This window comes from Ammospiza caudacuta, chromosome 4, assembly GCF_027887145.1.
Source record: "Ammospiza caudacuta isolate bAmmCau1 chromosome 4, bAmmCau1.pri, whole genome shotgun sequence".
In the NCBI taxonomy this organism is placed as follows: Eukaryota; Metazoa; Chordata; class Aves; order Passeriformes; family Passerellidae; genus Ammospiza; species Ammospiza caudacuta.
In genome coordinates, this window is record NC_080596.1 from 73,106,295 (window position 1) to 73,122,277 (window position 15,983).

Here is a 15,983-nt window from a genome sequence, read left to right on the forward strand (position 1 = left end):
GTCTAAAAAAATACTGCCTTGTAGCCCAAGATGTGAAGAAGCTTAACTGAGCATTGTTTCTCTGTAGGCATCCTTGATGGTTCAGAGCCACCAGGAACGATTGCACTATCATATCCAGCGCACCTCAAATGTAACTGTCACAGCCTGAGTGAATTTGTTTAACAGATATGTCAAGTCCTGAGCATGTAGTAAGCATGTTCATGCTTTGGTTACTTCTTGCTACCTGTCTGTAGAGCTTCGCATTTGTAATCCTTTTAATTTAGGCTTTCTGCCAATAAAGAACAAAAAGTAAGTAGTGCTGTAAAATAGTGTGAGAGCAGTAGCTGGGAAGAGGGGGAGAGAGGGCAGGGGATTGGGAAGGTGACATCCCTCCCAGTCCTGTCTGTGTGTGTGTGGTGGATAATGCTAATCTAATAACCCAGTACTGCAGTAGGATGATGTTGGGAGGAGAAAGCAGCTGCTTTTCTAAGCTGTGAATAGTTTAAGGACACAGTTCAAAAGCAGCAGGGCAAATGTTTCCATCTCTCTCTGTCAGCCCCCACCCCTGCATTAGTCCACTGGGCAGATAGGAATGCTTGGGATTAGTAGTCAGCTTCCATTTAGACAGAAATGTTATTTACAGCTGCAGAATAAATGAGGACAGCCTGTGATGTTTCCCTCTCTTCTTTTCCCAGTTCACCTCTTATCAGACACAATTCAAGGGGTCACAGCCACAGTCACTGGGGTGCAGTATCAGCAGTCCTGGCTCTGTATCATGTAAGTACCTGGCTTAGATGAGCAAAATCACTGACATCCAAACCTTTTCCTGCTGCTGGGAGGAGCAGAGGTTCAGAATGTGCCCTTTTGGGTTAAGATGGTGGTGCTTGTTCCATCCATCCTGTGGGATCTGTCTCTCTCTGGGCTGCTTCTCTTGGCAAACACATGCAGTAGGTGACCACAGCCCCTCCAGGGCATTCAGCTCTTGGATGTTATAGAAATCTGCTGTTAACAAGCTAAGAATGCTGAAAAAATGAGCCAGAAAATGCTAATTACTGAGAAATGCTAATAAGGGGACAAGCAAACTGGTTCATGGACTGCTTTGCCTGCCAAAGTCTGGGAGCCTGGACCAAAAGATTTCTTAGGTCCTTTGATGGAACCATCCAAACTTTGTAGCTGAAAATTGAAGTCAGACATTCCACACTATTTATACACTGATTACTTTGTCTGACAATTAATTTGGACGCTGATTAATTGTCAACACTGTTAAACATTGGAGGAGCAGGCCCTTAAGAACTCTGTCACCTGGGATTTATGAGATGTGGTGGCTTCACCCCAGCTTGCACTTGACCAGAACTGGGGTTTGAAGTCATTGTCTCCAAGTCAGGCCTGTGGGGTGAGCCAGGCTGTCCCTTCACAGGGGAAAAGCCAGAACCTGAGTCCCTGAGCCAGCCAAAGCTGTGCCTTTTTGACTCTTGCTTTATTCCTGTGCATTCCTAAAGTCAGAGTTGTCAAGAAATATGTTAATTCCCAGAGAAATGGCTGGGATATGTGGGATAGGTGCCTAAAGGCATGCACATATTTTAGCCTTCACAGCCAGTTTGCTGGGACAACTGTCACAATAGTTTTCCTTCTGCTTGCTCTTCTTCTCCTGCCCTCTGCTTATGGCTGGGGAAAATGGAGAGAAATAGAGGATTAAAAAAAATCAAAAAGTAGACAACACAATCAACAAACAAGGAGAAATCTTCCCCTTGTTTTGAATCTCTTATGAAAGAGAAGGATGTGATCTCCATGTGAAAAAGAAGTGATGGCATATCAGGGCATCAGAGAGCTGGATGATATTTTGTGCTTTTTGTGCAACTTTTTTACACCTGGCACTTACAGAGCAGGACCACAATGAACAAAACTAATCTATGAAGTAAAATAGTGTCAACCAAGAGCACTTCTGGGCAGTTTTCTCCTCTTTGGACGCCATAGGAAGGGTAACAGCAGTAAGGATAAGGTGCTGCTGATGCAGAGGATGGAAGTTGCTCCTGTGGAGTGAGGAGGGTTTTGGGGAGTGTTGCCTTAACACCAAAGCATTTTAAAGGTCAGGATACAAATGCTGTGATTACATACATGAGACTGAAAAGGGTGGGTTCAGCCTGTTAGGAAAGTGAGCCAGAGCTTTAAATGCATCCATGTGAGTAATCCTGGCTTCCATGACAAGAGATGATTTAAAAAATAAGCTCACAGCCTGAAGGTGTCTTGTGCAAAACTTTCCTTGTTTCTGCCTTTTGTTGCTCTGAAGAGGGAGAAGAAAGTGGTGGGAAAGCAGTGATGAGTTATTAACCATAATTATCTAATTATTGCACTGTATTTCTGCTGGAGTTATTGTGCAACAGATTGTGAACCATATTTTTAGATCTTACATTTTTCTTGAAGTCAGATTGCAAAACAGCTTCCAAACCTCTGAAGTAAAAGGAATTTGTTGATGAAAAATTTTTCCATAGGAGTGGGAAGAACCTTTAAGATATCTGCTATTCTTTATCCTTGCATTTGGTCTATACCCTTTGCTAAATTTTAAATTAGCACTGCTGGGTTGGTGTACCTTAACCAACTTTTAATTCCTGGTGGATGAGATAAAATTGATATAATAAGATTATATTAATGAGGAGGAACAGCTCAGAGATAAGGTTTTGGTGGTGTTGCTTATGTATAGATAATGAGGGGAAATATTAACAGCTGAAATTAGTTAAGGGTGAGAAAAGAAGGAATTGTGTAGGATATTCACCGAGTTGTGCAGAGCCTGCCTGCAGAAGAACATTCCTAATGAAGACAAAAATGTGTTTCCCTCTCCTTTGTGCTGGAAAGAAGGCTCTTATTTCTTATCTGATTTATCCTCTGTGAAAAGAGCAGTGGGGAAAACCTGGGGTTGAGATAATTGTTCTGCTTATGTTGGATTTGGTGCTTTCCTGATGGTTTCAGGTCTAGGGAAGCTCCAGCAAGGTCAGACATTCCATATGGAGCTGGGCTTCAGCCACAGGGCAGAACAAACCCTTGAGGAACTGAAGATCTCAAGGTTTCAATGTTACTGTGAAGTCCAGAAAAACAACTGAATTTTGATTCACTGCAGGCTTTAGGGGTGGTTTTGTCAGGAATGACCAGAACCTGATTTTGCTGAGGAGGCAAGAGGAGGAGGCTGACCAGGCTACATCAGCTTATGGAAAACTTGGGATTCTTCTGTTAAAATGAGTATCAAAGCCTTTCATGTTCCAGTGGCCACCAGGGTCCAGCTCTGGAAGAATGAAGTTTTCTATTTGTGTACATGGTCATTTCCTGAGTAGAAAGCAAACCTTGTTATAGATGAGTTCCATCAGCCCAGGACAAGGTCTCTCACCTTTGAAACCATGGACACAACTCTTTTTTACTCCTATTCCAGCATTTGCCAGAACAGGAAGACCCAAACTGGCCCAGAGATCTGCTCTGCTTCCCTGGGAAGCTGCGGCTTGTTGTTTCCTTGGAGAACCTGGGATGAGGGATTTCTGTCCCAGACTGGGGAGTGTTTACCTCAGTTATTTAAGTGAGGAAGCTCAGCTGCTGGCAGGACCTGCAGCATGGAGTGATTAAAGCTCCCCTGAAGCACCCAGACCTGCCATGATCCCAGCACAGAGGGGTAAACTGGATGTTTTCCATGGGATAAATGGGAAAGAAGCTCTAGATGGAGCTGCTGGTTTTGGTGTTGCAGTTTTATACCTCAAAAAGGCCAAGAAACTCCTCCTTATCCCATGAAGACGTGACTCTATCACAACCCAAGTCCTGTCACACCCCACTCCTTCTTTAACTGCCTGACAAATGAAGATGAAAATGCCTGATTTTTAATTTTTTCCTCTTGGAGTGAAGGATAGATGATTTTAAAATGGCTTAACTGGGTGCTGGTGGATTTTTCTCCCTCATGTCCTGCTAGGAAAAGTATCAGCTCAGTGGGTTATGGAATAAATATCCCTGAGCTGATGGAACTCCCCAGGCATCCCAGCTTCCAGGCTGTGTTCTCCCTGCCAGCAGATTGATATAACTGCTGATTTCCAGAGCTGAATCCTTAGAAGAATGTGAAATCAAGCTGCTCCATGGTCAGGATGGAGTAGTTGTAGAGCCATTTCTGGCTGGATTGCTAAAGCACATGGACTGGGCATTAAAGTGATTTCCCAAAGCTCTTTTAACAGGCAGAGCAGAGGGGAAAAAAACCTCTCAGCAAGCAAAGAGTGGTTCAGTGCTTTGTGTCCTCTGTGTTGCTATAGAATTTCTGCCTTTGATGCAGCCTGTCATGGCAGTGACTCCTGTGGAGGAGTTTAACACAGAAAAACCCAGGTAGCCTCTCAAAAATAGGTATTGTGAGATGATATTGGATAACCAGCAAGGCTGCTGTTGAGATAATCAAAATTTGAGGAGTTAGATCCCAAATTTAATCTATTACTGTGAAAGATGTGACTCTCAACAGAACTAATGCCAGTCCATTTCATGTGTTTAAGAATTTTTCCAGATCCAGAGGTCTGTGGGTTTCTAGTAGAGTCACACTGTCTCTGATTTAGCTGTTGAATAGATTGCAAATAGAGATGATTCACTTGCTTCCTCAGATTGTTCTTTTAAAGGGCAAAAAGGGAAATTAAAACAGTTGGACTGCTTAAAACAAATATTTTCATTTAGAGGGATGATTACAAGATTTGGAGCCTTGAAAGCAAGAGCCTCTTCTCCAGAATTTACAACCATCATCTCTCAAGTGTTCTTTGGGCTCAGAGAACCATATAATCTTTTTAAGGGCCTCTCCACCCTTTTTGGTTTTTCCCGGATTATGCTGGAGAGCTGAAGCTTTTGCAGGTGCTGTTTTATGTCAAGAAAACCTCAAATTCAACTTCTGCATTAGGAATTTGGGCCCTGAAGAAGAAAGATGGCTTGTTTTGATTCCTGCAAGGTCTGAATAGGGGTGAGAAGTCTCCTTATAGAGTCAGGAAGGTTGGAAAAGTTCAACCCTTAATGCAGCACCACTGTGTTCACCTCCAAACCATGGCCCCAGTGCTGAGTTTGTGAGGTCCCCAGGACAAAGGAGGAATTGAGAATCTGACTCCATGTTCTTAGAAGGCTACTTTATTATTATATTATATTATATTATATTATATTATATTATATTATATTATATTATATTATATTATATTATATTATATTATATTATATTATATTATATTATATTACATTACATTATATACTAAAGCTATACTAAAGAAAGAGAAAGGATACAGACAGAAGTCTTAGCAAGAATGATAATGAAAAACTCATGACTGACTCCTCAGAGTCTGACAGAGCTGATGGTGATTGGTTATTAATTAAAAGCAAATCACATGAAACCAATCAAACATGCACCTGTTGGTAAACAATCTCCTGCCACATTCCAAAGCAGCAAAACAGGGAGAAGCAAATGAGATAATATTCCTTTTTTTTTTTTCTGAGTATTCTCATCTTCCCAGGAGAAGAAATGCTGGCGAAGGGATTTTTCAGGAAATATCACAGTGACAGCCCCAGTGCCACAGCCAACATCTGGCAAGGGTTCTTTGAATTCAGAGAACCAATTAATTTTCTTTTAAGGGCCTCTCCCTCCATACTGGGCCATCCCAGGTGGTGCTGGAGAGCTCCTGCAGGTGCTGTGTGATGGAGCAGAATTCTCAATACTCACTGAGCTGGAGGAGATCCTTCCCCCTGGAGAGGATGAGTCTCCTGGAGCCCAGCAAGGTGCATTTCCCAGGCCAGAAGGACTCCCAGCCTGGAGTGGGGGTGTTGTGGCTGAGACCAGCCTGTGCCAAGCTCTGGGTGAGCTGCCTGGCCTGGCCACAGCTTCATTCCTCACTTGCAGATCCTGCTTTCTCCACGCTGGTGCCTGGAGCTGCTCAGCAAAGGAAGATTTATTGGCAGTGGTTGAGAACAAGAAGTGTCATTGTTGTTCTGTGTGGGGACAGGAAAAGGCTGGCTGGCTGATTACCTCTGCTGGGCACTTTTTCATACTGCAAGGGATAATTTGTTTCTGAATTAACTTCCTTTCTTGCCCTTTTAAAAGAGGGTTTCTGTTTCTCTTAGGTCTCCATAATTTGACCCTTTTTATGATTTGCTTGAGCAATGTGTTATTACTCTGATAACATCTTGGGTGTGGGGCAGACCTGGGGCACGTGGGACTCGGTGGATCTGGGATTTTGGTGGAGCTCTGCCAGTTCTCACCATCCCAGTGCCACCCTCAGCACCACCAGAGGCAGAGAGGAGCACAGGGAAGCAGAATTTGTGCTATCATTTAAATGCCCTTTTTTACAAGCTCAGTTATTGGGGGATCAAGATAAAACTGCTGAGAACAAAACTTGGCATCTCATTAAATCATAGTCCAGCATTTCCTGGGCTGACTAATACTGGGTGAAAATAGATTTTTTCAGCTTTCTGGCCAAACCAAGGGAGAATCAAATGTAGCTCAAGTCAAACCGAAAAGGAACTTGGAGGCTTTGACCAAACCAGACTTGATTTAGAGTCAGCTGAAAATGTCTTGCTAGTTCTCAGTTTTTTGGGGCTATTTACCCTCCAGCTTTTTTTTTTTTTTTTTTTTTTTTTTTTTTAGTGGGAGTTTAGGTTCTACTTTTAAAAAAACTTGTTTCATTTTGAAAGTGACTTTCTTCTTGGCCTGAGTTGTGCTGACTTTTACCTGCAGTCTTGCTTGGCTTGGGATTTCTCCATGTAAACCAGAGAACTTTATTTTTTTGTGTGTCTTTTACAAATATTTGCACAATTCTAGTTGGGACTGCAGTTTTGGTTTGTATTGTATTTGTATCTGGGTTCTGGAATTAAAACAAAAGTGGGAGCTGTAAGTGCTACACCAGGGAATAGGATCTGAGTCAGCTAAATAATGGCTTAAATTTGAAGAAAAGCTTGAGCTGCTGAATGATGCATGGGCAGGAGAGACTTGGCCTTGCACTGGAAGTATTGAAACATCATTTTTTTCCCCAAATTAATGGATGTAACAGAGGGAGAGCAGACTGAGATGAGGCTGCATTCTGCACTGTTCCTCCCGTCCATGCAGCCAGGCTCAGGTACATCCCATCCTCTCTGTGGCACCTGCTTAAATCTGGTTTTAATCAGGTTTGTCCTCACTAAATTAACTCCAGCCTGATTTGTAAAGGTGTTATTGATCTAAATTATTTGTACATTGACCTAAGTGCTAGAAATTCTCAATTTTGCTGGTGTGATATTGGGATTTAGATCCCTGTGTCAGTGTCCATAGAGTTCTTTATAGAGGAGCTGGAGGGGACTCTCAGAAGTGTGAGAAACCTCAAACTCCAGCACTCTGAATAAAACTATTTGAGATGAAAAGTGTTGATAATGACAATTAATTTCTTGGTGTCTTGTCAATGTCAATTCCACTGTGTGAAATATTTCAATACTGTGGGATCCTCTTTCCTCAGCTTAAGAAAACAGTGAACTCCTGACTTAGGGAAACACAAATTTTTGGTGGCTGCCATGGAAATGATCTTATATGTGAGAGAGACCCAATAGCAAAGCTCAGTTTTTTGCAGTCCAGTTTTCCCTCTGTACCTACCCAAGAAGCTCTTGAGCTGAAGTGGGATTTGGCACTGCTGGCAGGACTCTTGTCTCTGGAAAACACAGCTCTGGACACAGTTCATGGAGCTGAAATATAACCCTGTCACTCCAGGGAGAAAGAAAACTCCAGAACTTGTGGCTTGCTTGTTATTGCACTTTATAATAGGCTTTTCCAGATTGCTTTGTACTTGAGTGGTTTCTTGTTTGGTCAGGTCCTGCCTGGTGCACATGGTTGGAAGGAAAGGTGAATGAGAAGTGTTGGTACAACTCTGTGAGCCACAGGTGCTGATACCTGCTGCTGCTGGCCATGGCTGGGATAGAAAGGACGTCCAAAATGCCCAGCAAACCTTTCTTTCCAAAACAGGTTAATTGATGAGCTTGATGCCTCAGGTTTTGGCTTTTCTATTTTTCAGATTCTGTGCTGCTTTAGTGTGTGGGTCTGGGTTTCATATGAGGGGATGGTGAGCTCTCTTCAGAGCAGGGAGACAAAACAATTCCTTCTCCAGCTGGGGAACAAGGACAAATGATCCAAATCTCAGGCCCAAGACCACAAACACCGTGGGCTGGAGAGAGAAAAACAAGAAGGATGGGACTGCATGGGCTAAGGCTGGAATGGGATAATGAACTCCAATATGCAAATGGGGCAGAACTTATAAAAGTGAGAGACCCCATGACCAGTTATCCATTTTGTGACCATTTTGGTTCATCTTGGGTGCAGCCCTGGCTGGGCTCTTGTGCTGCCTAAGGTGCATCCATTGAGGCCTCCTAATAAATCTCTGCTTTATTCTTTAGCTCTAACCTCTGTTCTGGGTCAGCCTTCACAAGGCATCAAGCTCAGCAGCTGAGGTGTGCAAATGCTGAGAGCTGAGCTCAGAATTAATGTTAATGCTTTCAGTAATCATTCACTGCTGGTGACCAGGTGGGTGAAGGTGGCAGAACTGAAGGTGTTGGGCCACTTGAAGGTTCTCCAGTTGGTCCAAAGCCCAGAGTTCAGGTCCCCTCTGGCTTGTTGAGCTGTAACACAAGGAGACTTGTCTGCTGTCCAGCCACAGCTGGATTGCAACCAGGGGCTTGGCTTTGGTTGTGAAAACAAGTGTTGCTTGCACTCTATTTTCAATTACTTCAAAAGATATTTATTCCTCACCTTAGGACCTGCCTTGATCTTTCTCTCTTGCAAAGCTGATTCAAGTACAAAAAGAACAAGAGGCTGTGGTGAAGGGAAGTTAGGAAATAAATGAACCAGTGTCATCTTTCTCATGCCCTGTATTGTTCTAATTAAGCTGTTTGCTTGCTCTCAGACAAGTGTCTGTATGAGATTAATTTGTAGAATCAGGCTGCTTCCAGTTTGAGATCAGGAAGTCAAACTCAGTAAGAAAATACTTGATGGTATGATTTTTAATTTTTTTAAATGCAAATATTGAAGATATTAAAATCTGATTTTCTATCTTCAATCTATTGAAGATAGAAAATCTGACGTAGTCCAGACCAGGACATCTCCAGCCAAAGATCTTGTTAATTGAACAGCCCTCAGGGTGCATGGGGGTGAGAATGCATCTCAAAAACAAAGAAACAAGATGGATTATGGAAGAGAAATTAGAGAAATAAATCCTCTGTTGGAGGACTGTGATAGGTGCTTGTTAGATGAACAAAAGAGAGGAGGCAGCTGAAATAACTTTGAACCAGGTAAAAGGAGGGGAATATATAATAATGACTCTGAGGTAGTAAAACACTTCCATACCTCTTCCAGGTGTCTGTAGGCAAACCCTGTGTGCATTTTCCACCAGTGGTTTACAGAAGGGTTGGGAAGTGGTTGGTGGCTTTAAAGGGAACAGGAGAGCTGCATGCCAGGCTGGCATTACTCACTTGCTACCCCTGGAGCAAACCCCAAAATTTTCCAGCAGGCAAAGTGGCAGCTAAACAGGTCCCAGCTCTGGTTAAATATCCTGGGGTGGAGACAAACCTGATCTTTCACAGCCTCTGGAGATGATCCCTGTGTTTATTCCACACGACTTTCTTTGTTAGTCTTGGTTCTGGGAGTCAAACATCCATCCCAGCCCCTGGATCACAGCCAAGGATTTCCCTCCAAGCACTAATCTCATCTCTGTGGTTCTTGAGCAGGGAGGTCAGCCTGGTTTCTTTAACACTTGGGAGCCAGAAAGTGGAAAACAACAGCTGGGAGCAAATGGGGAAAACCATTACAACAGAGAGATCTGCCTGAGGCAGAAGTGGGAGTACATTGGCTTGGCATTTTGCCTTAGTGTTTCCAGAAGCACCTTGGGAGATCAGGTGAAATGAAATGTAATCTGCTTTCCAATGATGCAGGTGGTTTTTAATAAGAGGCTTTTTTTTGCGTGTGTGTAGAAGCTTCTGTAGCTCTGCAGGTACTCAGCGTGTTGTGCTCTCTGTCATTTGTTTTCTTGGCTGTTAAAAAGCAGCTGGAGGAAAAGGCAGAATACACCTTGAAATCTTGAAAGGTATTTCCCATCAAAACATAGATGTCAAATTGTACAAAAGGGAGCAGAATTGGGCTGATAGTAACGAAGTTTAAGACTTCAGATGTCTTCAACCAACATCATAATGTGTTTCTCAAAGGTGAAATGTGTTCTTATACCATGTGCACCAGGGGAGATCATGCCTGGAGTTGTGGGGCCCAGTCTGACAATCCCCTTTTCCCCACAGTTGCACTATAAAGTCCCTTCAGCGACGTCACGTGTGCATCAGCCGCCTGGAGAGGCCTCAGAACTGGGGGGAGAACTCCTGTGAAGTCAGATTTGTCATACTGGTCCTGGCTCCTCCCAAAATGGTGAGTTTTGTTCTTCTTGCTCCATAATTTCAGCAGTTTCTCCTGAGTTTGCTGTTCCTTGGGCTCCTCCAAGGGTTAATAAATGTTTTTAAACATTTATTGGTTTGTTTTTAAAACACAAGGGGATGTGAAAAGGCCTGAGGTCTTCTCAGCATCTGTCAAGATGATTTATGCTGCTGGTGAGGGGTGGATTGGCGGGCTGTGTCCTTGTCTCATGGCCTGTATCCTCATGGGGAGGAGAACACTCTCTGATCCCCATAAACACCTGGGATGCCCTTAACACTCCATGGATTCCCCTCTCCAGCTGGAGCTGCTATTTTTAGAAGTAAGAAATGCTGTTCCTTGCTAAAGCCAAGCTTTTGAAAGGCCCTTGTGAGCCTACAGCTGGTGCCCCAGGGCAAAGGTCTGGGTTGCTTCCCAGCAAACTTCCCTGATGGGGCTGACATTTACCCTGCATGTGTGGCTGCAGCAGCTGGAGGTGATGTAGCCAAGAGGAAGATTATTCTTTTTTGAGCTCTGTTGCAGTGAGGGTGAGACTTTCTGGGAGCTGTGGTGCTTTTAAGGTCAGCCTGTCCCTGAGGCTCTTTGGGTTCAGAGCTTTTAGCACCTGAAACAGCAAGGTTAAAGCTTGCTCAAGTTCTGGTTCTTTGGTGTTGACAAGAATGGCACAGTAGAACACTTTTACTGCAATCAGAATATCCTGAGTTGGAAGGGACCCACAAGGATCATCCAAGTCTGACTCTGATATCATGGGGTGCATCAAGGTTAATTGGGGATCACCATCCTGTCTTCCTAGAAAGCCCTGGCCTGACCAAGGTGGTTCTTGCAGCTGATGGCTGAGTGGTTCAAAGCTCAAGACCTTTTCACACTTCAGCTGGCTGTTTACACCTTGGGGCTGCTGGGTCTGTGCTCCTGGGAGGTGCTGGAGAGGTTGAGGACCTTTCCTGGGACAGGATATGTCCTGATTCAATTTCCTGCTCTTCAATGCTATCTGTGTGACCTTGGCACCTGCTGCTCTGGTCTGTCTCCTCCTCCCTTCACCACCACCCGCATTTAAATGGGAATCCTGGTGTTTCCTTCTTTCCCAGGATTTCTGGCAGGTCTTTCCCAACTTGCTTTTGGCATGGACCTTGAAGCCAACAGGCTGAAAACATATTGATGTTCCTTGTGCAAAGCAGGAGGGAGAACACCTGGAGCTGTGTGCAGCTCCATGGATGTGTCCCTCATTGTTATCTGGAGCCAGCTACGTGCAAAGCCCGCGCCAGCGGCTCCGCATCCGCTGGGATCCCCAGAGTTTGCAATTCCAATGGTCAGCATCAAATTAAGGGAAGGGAGTGGAGGCCAACAGAGCTTGCACTTGCCAATGTGCTTTATTATTTTAAATGGGTTGGTGGAGCCAGCCCCAAGTGCGCATTTCTGGTGCAGCAGTTAAAATAATTAACCTGCTGACAGCATCACGTTCAGTGGAAGGGGGGAAAGTCCACAAAATGGGCATTTGTTATGCTGGGAATCCAGATTCTTGGCCTTGCTAATATGGAGGAAGGTAAAAAAAAAAAGAGCTTTCCTGCAAATATCTGTCCTCTCTAAACTGTTCATCTCCTTAGTGAAGGAAAAATGGGAAGAGCATTGGGAATATTGAAGCAATCCTTGCAGCATCCAGCCCAAGGATTGTTGCTGCTTAGAGCTGAAAGGTGGAGCCTTCTCTGTGATGGCAAATCCAGGCTGGTTCACTGACTCTAAAAGCAAGTCCCAGGGAAAATCCTTCACTTGAATCCAAACCTCTCCCTGGAAACTTAAATTGAATGTGCCCTAGTGAGTGTTTGAAGGGACATTCCTGGTGATGGAATCCCAGAATAGTTTGGGTTGGGAGGGACATTTAAAACAATCTCATTCCAACCTCTGCCATGTTCAGGGACACCTTCCACTGTCCCAGGTTGCAGCAAGCTCCATCCAGCCTGGCACTGAACACTTCAGGGATGGGGCAGCCACAATTTTTTGGAGCAAATGGAAGATGGGGCAGTTACAATTTTCCTGAGCAAATGGCAGACAGGAGGATGATGTGAGCGATGGAGGAAGGACAGCATTAGCAATGACTCTGGGACCAGCTCAGTGCCACCCACGCCTGAGCTTCTGCGTCACCCACACTGAATTATTTGGTTGTGTCCATGGAGAAATTGTTCATCTGTTTGGTTGTGAATCATGAGAAGCAATTGGGATCAATCACAGATGCTCACTCTTCTTTTCACAGCAGAGTGAGGAGCCTGGAGGTGCTCCAGGGCTGGGGGAATGTTTGGGTGTCTCTGGTAGCTGCTGCCTGATAAGTGTAGAGTGTAGAAGAGGTGGGTGGCTTAAAACTTGGCATCAGAAGGAGCTTTTAATGAGCTGTGGTTCTGTGTAATTTAGTCTTGGCAAGTATTTTACCTGTCCTGCCACAGTAGGAGCAGGTCAGGGCCTGGAGAGCTTGGATTTGGTGAGTTTGTGCAGGGATTGGGGGACCTCAGCCTCCTTTACTCTCCCCTTTGCATTTAATTTCTTGCAGTAGGAAAGTAGCTTGGATTCTGTTGGAAGCTGGACCCCCACAGATCAGGCCTGTGTCTCACAGAAATATTAAATCCTGAAAATAAACACTTTTTTCACATCTGCAAGACTCCTGTCCCTTCCAAACATTTAGTGAAGACAGACAAGAGCTCCTTGTGTGTGTTCTCAGCTGTTTTTTCCCATCCTTTCCTCTGTGCCAGTGGTTACTTGAGCTGAGAGCTCTCAACCTTCACTTGTGCTGCCAGAATTGCCCCAGAGTGGCCAAATGAGTTGTTTTAATGCCCAGAAAATAGGAATCAGATGAGCACAATGATCTCAGTCTTTCAGATAAGACATCAGTACCTGCAGAAGCCTTTCCACCCCAGGAGCAGCAATGCTGAGGTGATGTTAAGTAGCAAAGATTTTTGTCTTGTCTTGAAGGGAAAGCAGGGATAAAATGCACACTCAGCATGATTCAGCTTTGGATTGGTTTCTGGGAAGTTGATCAAGTAAAGATCAATCAGGGCCTCAGGACCTGTGGTGGTGCCTCCAGAGGATTCTGCTGTGGATGTGTGCTCATCTGCAACAACTTCCACATGTGCCCTCCTCCCTCAGGTCTCTCTGGGATCCTGGGAGGTGGGCAGGTTCTTCTTCAGAGGGATAAATTATGGGGTTTACCTTTCAGAAGTGAAATTAAATGGTTTTACAAGCACTTTTTCTGTCTTTTTTTTTTCCTGCTTAGAAAAGCACCAAAACTGCCACAGAAGTGGGCAGGACCTTTGCCACGATGTTTTCAGACATAACCTTCCGGCAGAAGCTTCTGGAAACCAAAACTGAGGAGGAGTTCAAGGAGGCCTTGGTGTACCAACGCCACTTGCTGACGGTGGCCAATCAGAGACCCTCAGGAAGGAAAGATGGGCGCAAGTCACACGGTAGCAAACACCTCAAGGTGAGGCTTGGCCAGCACCTCTGCCATGCCCTGGTGTCCAAATCCCTCCATCCCTCCATCATCCATCCATCATCCATCCATCCCTCCATCCATCCATCCATCCCTCCATCATCCATCCATCCATCATCCATCCATCCATCCATCCATCCATCATCCATCCATCCATCCATCCATCCATCATCCATCCATCCATCCCTCCATCATCCATCCATCCATCCATCCATCCATCCATCCATCCATCATCCATCCATCCATCCATCCATCCATCCATCCATCCATCCATCATCCATCCATCATCCATCCATCCATCCATCCATCCATCCATCCATCATCCATCCATCCATCCCTCCATCATCCATCCATCCATCCATCCGTCCATCCATCCATCCATCCCTCCATCATCCATCCGTCCATCCATCCATCCATCCATCCATCCATCCATCATCCATCCGTCCATCCATCCATCCATCCATCCATCCATCATCCATCCATCCATCCATCCATCCATCATCCATCCATCCATCATCCATCCATCCATCATCCATCCATCCATCCATCCATCCATCCATCCATCCATCCATCATCCATCCATCCATCATCCATCCATCATCCATCCATCCATCCATCCATCCATCCATCCATCCATCATCCATCCATCCATCCATGGGGATTTGGGGTGAGGAGGTGAACATTTGAGGCCAGTGGGTGCAGCAGCATTTCCAGGCAGCTCTCAACACCAACTCTTCCCCAGATTTCTGCTTTGTGCACATCCACCTTCCTCAAATTTGCTATAAATCTCCAAAAAGCCACTTTAAGGTCCTGAAGGGATGCAGAGCACTTGGGGGTTGAAATGGTTGCAGGACTTGGATTCCAGATGCTTAGTGAAGGGTGGGATTAATGGATCCCTGCTCCTTGTCAGTCCAAGGTACTTAATCCTTACAATCAGAAGGCTCTGAAGGAAGCTGCTGCTTGTCTTTCCTGCAGCCAAAAAAGCTTCTTGGCCATCTCTGCACGGTAATTTCACTTAAAAGTTGCCTGTCAGTATTTGGCCTGAATTCTCCCTGTTTGATCTGTAGCTCTGTAAAACATTACTTGCTTTGTACTTTAAAGTTGGAGGGAAATGCTGTAACTCAGCTTTCTTTTCTGGAATTTCCTGTGTGTTGGTCATTGCTTTGTTTTTCCGTTCAGAAATCCATTCTTTAGGCAGACAGCATACCTGAAAAACAAACTGGGCCATCCCCAGCATGCTGTTCCTGTCTCTGCATTACAAATAACCCCAAAGCTTTGGGTTGCTTATAGTGCAGGAGCTGCTTCACTTATCACTTATTTTTTCCCCCTGGAACAGATTTAAGGGGTTTGATCTGCACATCTGGAAATGAGCAAAGCTCATGTTTTTCCTGTGGAATCCCCTTGCTTATAGGTAGTGCTTTGAACTTTGCTAGACCCCAGATCTGCTCTTAACTTTGCAGAACAAGTCCTGAAACCCTCTTTAAACCCAGGTCATGCAAGGCAGGGATATTTGGAGTAGTAATTTACCTAAAGTAGGTTTAACCCTCTACACCTGGCCTTTCAAATGGATTTTTGTTAGAGCAGTTGAAGTGTCTGACTTTGTCTTTTGCTAAAAATAGCCAAAAAAAATGTCTCCAGAGGGTTTTCTGCTCTGTGGTTTGGTGAGGAGGGCTGGATGAGACGCTGAGCTTGTAGGTTTTGGCCCTGAGACTGGTGATTCCTGCTGGCCTGCTTGGAAAAGCAGCCTTGGCCAGGCTGAATTCTGATTTCTGTAGAGGGTGACACTTCTTCCTTCAGCTCTTGCTTTTGGCATTGACAGTTGTGGGCCTGGATTTGCTGAAGTGTTTTGTCTTTTTAAAACCATTTTATCCTTGAGCTCTTGGGAGATGCAGCCTTTCTATCCCCACCTCACCCTGCCAGTACAAAGAGCTGGGAAAGGAGATTTCCTGGCAAGCCAAGGTTTGCCTGGAGAAGTGAGGTTGATTTGAGCTCTTAGGTTGGATTCCTCAGCTCCTGAGAGCCATCTCCAGCTTTTCCTCCCGTGTGGAGAGGAAGCATTTAATATGAGCACAAACCCATGTGAGACCAGGAGTGTAATTTCAGCCTGTCAGCCACCCCCAGAGAAAT

General features: G+C 44.8%; 1 protein-coding gene across 3 annotated transcripts in view; it reads left to right on the top strand.

Moving 5' to 3' along the window:
* SLC4A11 (solute carrier family 4 member 11) overlaps positions 1-15,983 on the top strand; it is a 98,140-nt gene that overhangs the window by 44,794 nt on the left and 37,363 nt on the right. For 2 of the 3 annotated variants that reach the window (XM_058803085.1, XM_058803083.1), the window contains exons 6-9: positions 68-130; positions 675-756; positions 10,258-10,381; positions 13,641-13,847. In XM_058803085.1, coding sequence (XP_058659068.1) covers positions 68-130; positions 675-756; positions 10,258-10,381; positions 13,641-13,847 — 476 coding nt within the window. The remainder of the gene's footprint in view (positions 1-67; positions 131-674; positions 757-10,257; positions 10,382-13,640; positions 13,848-15,983) is intronic. The other variant, XM_058803084.1, reaches the window with a different exon arrangement.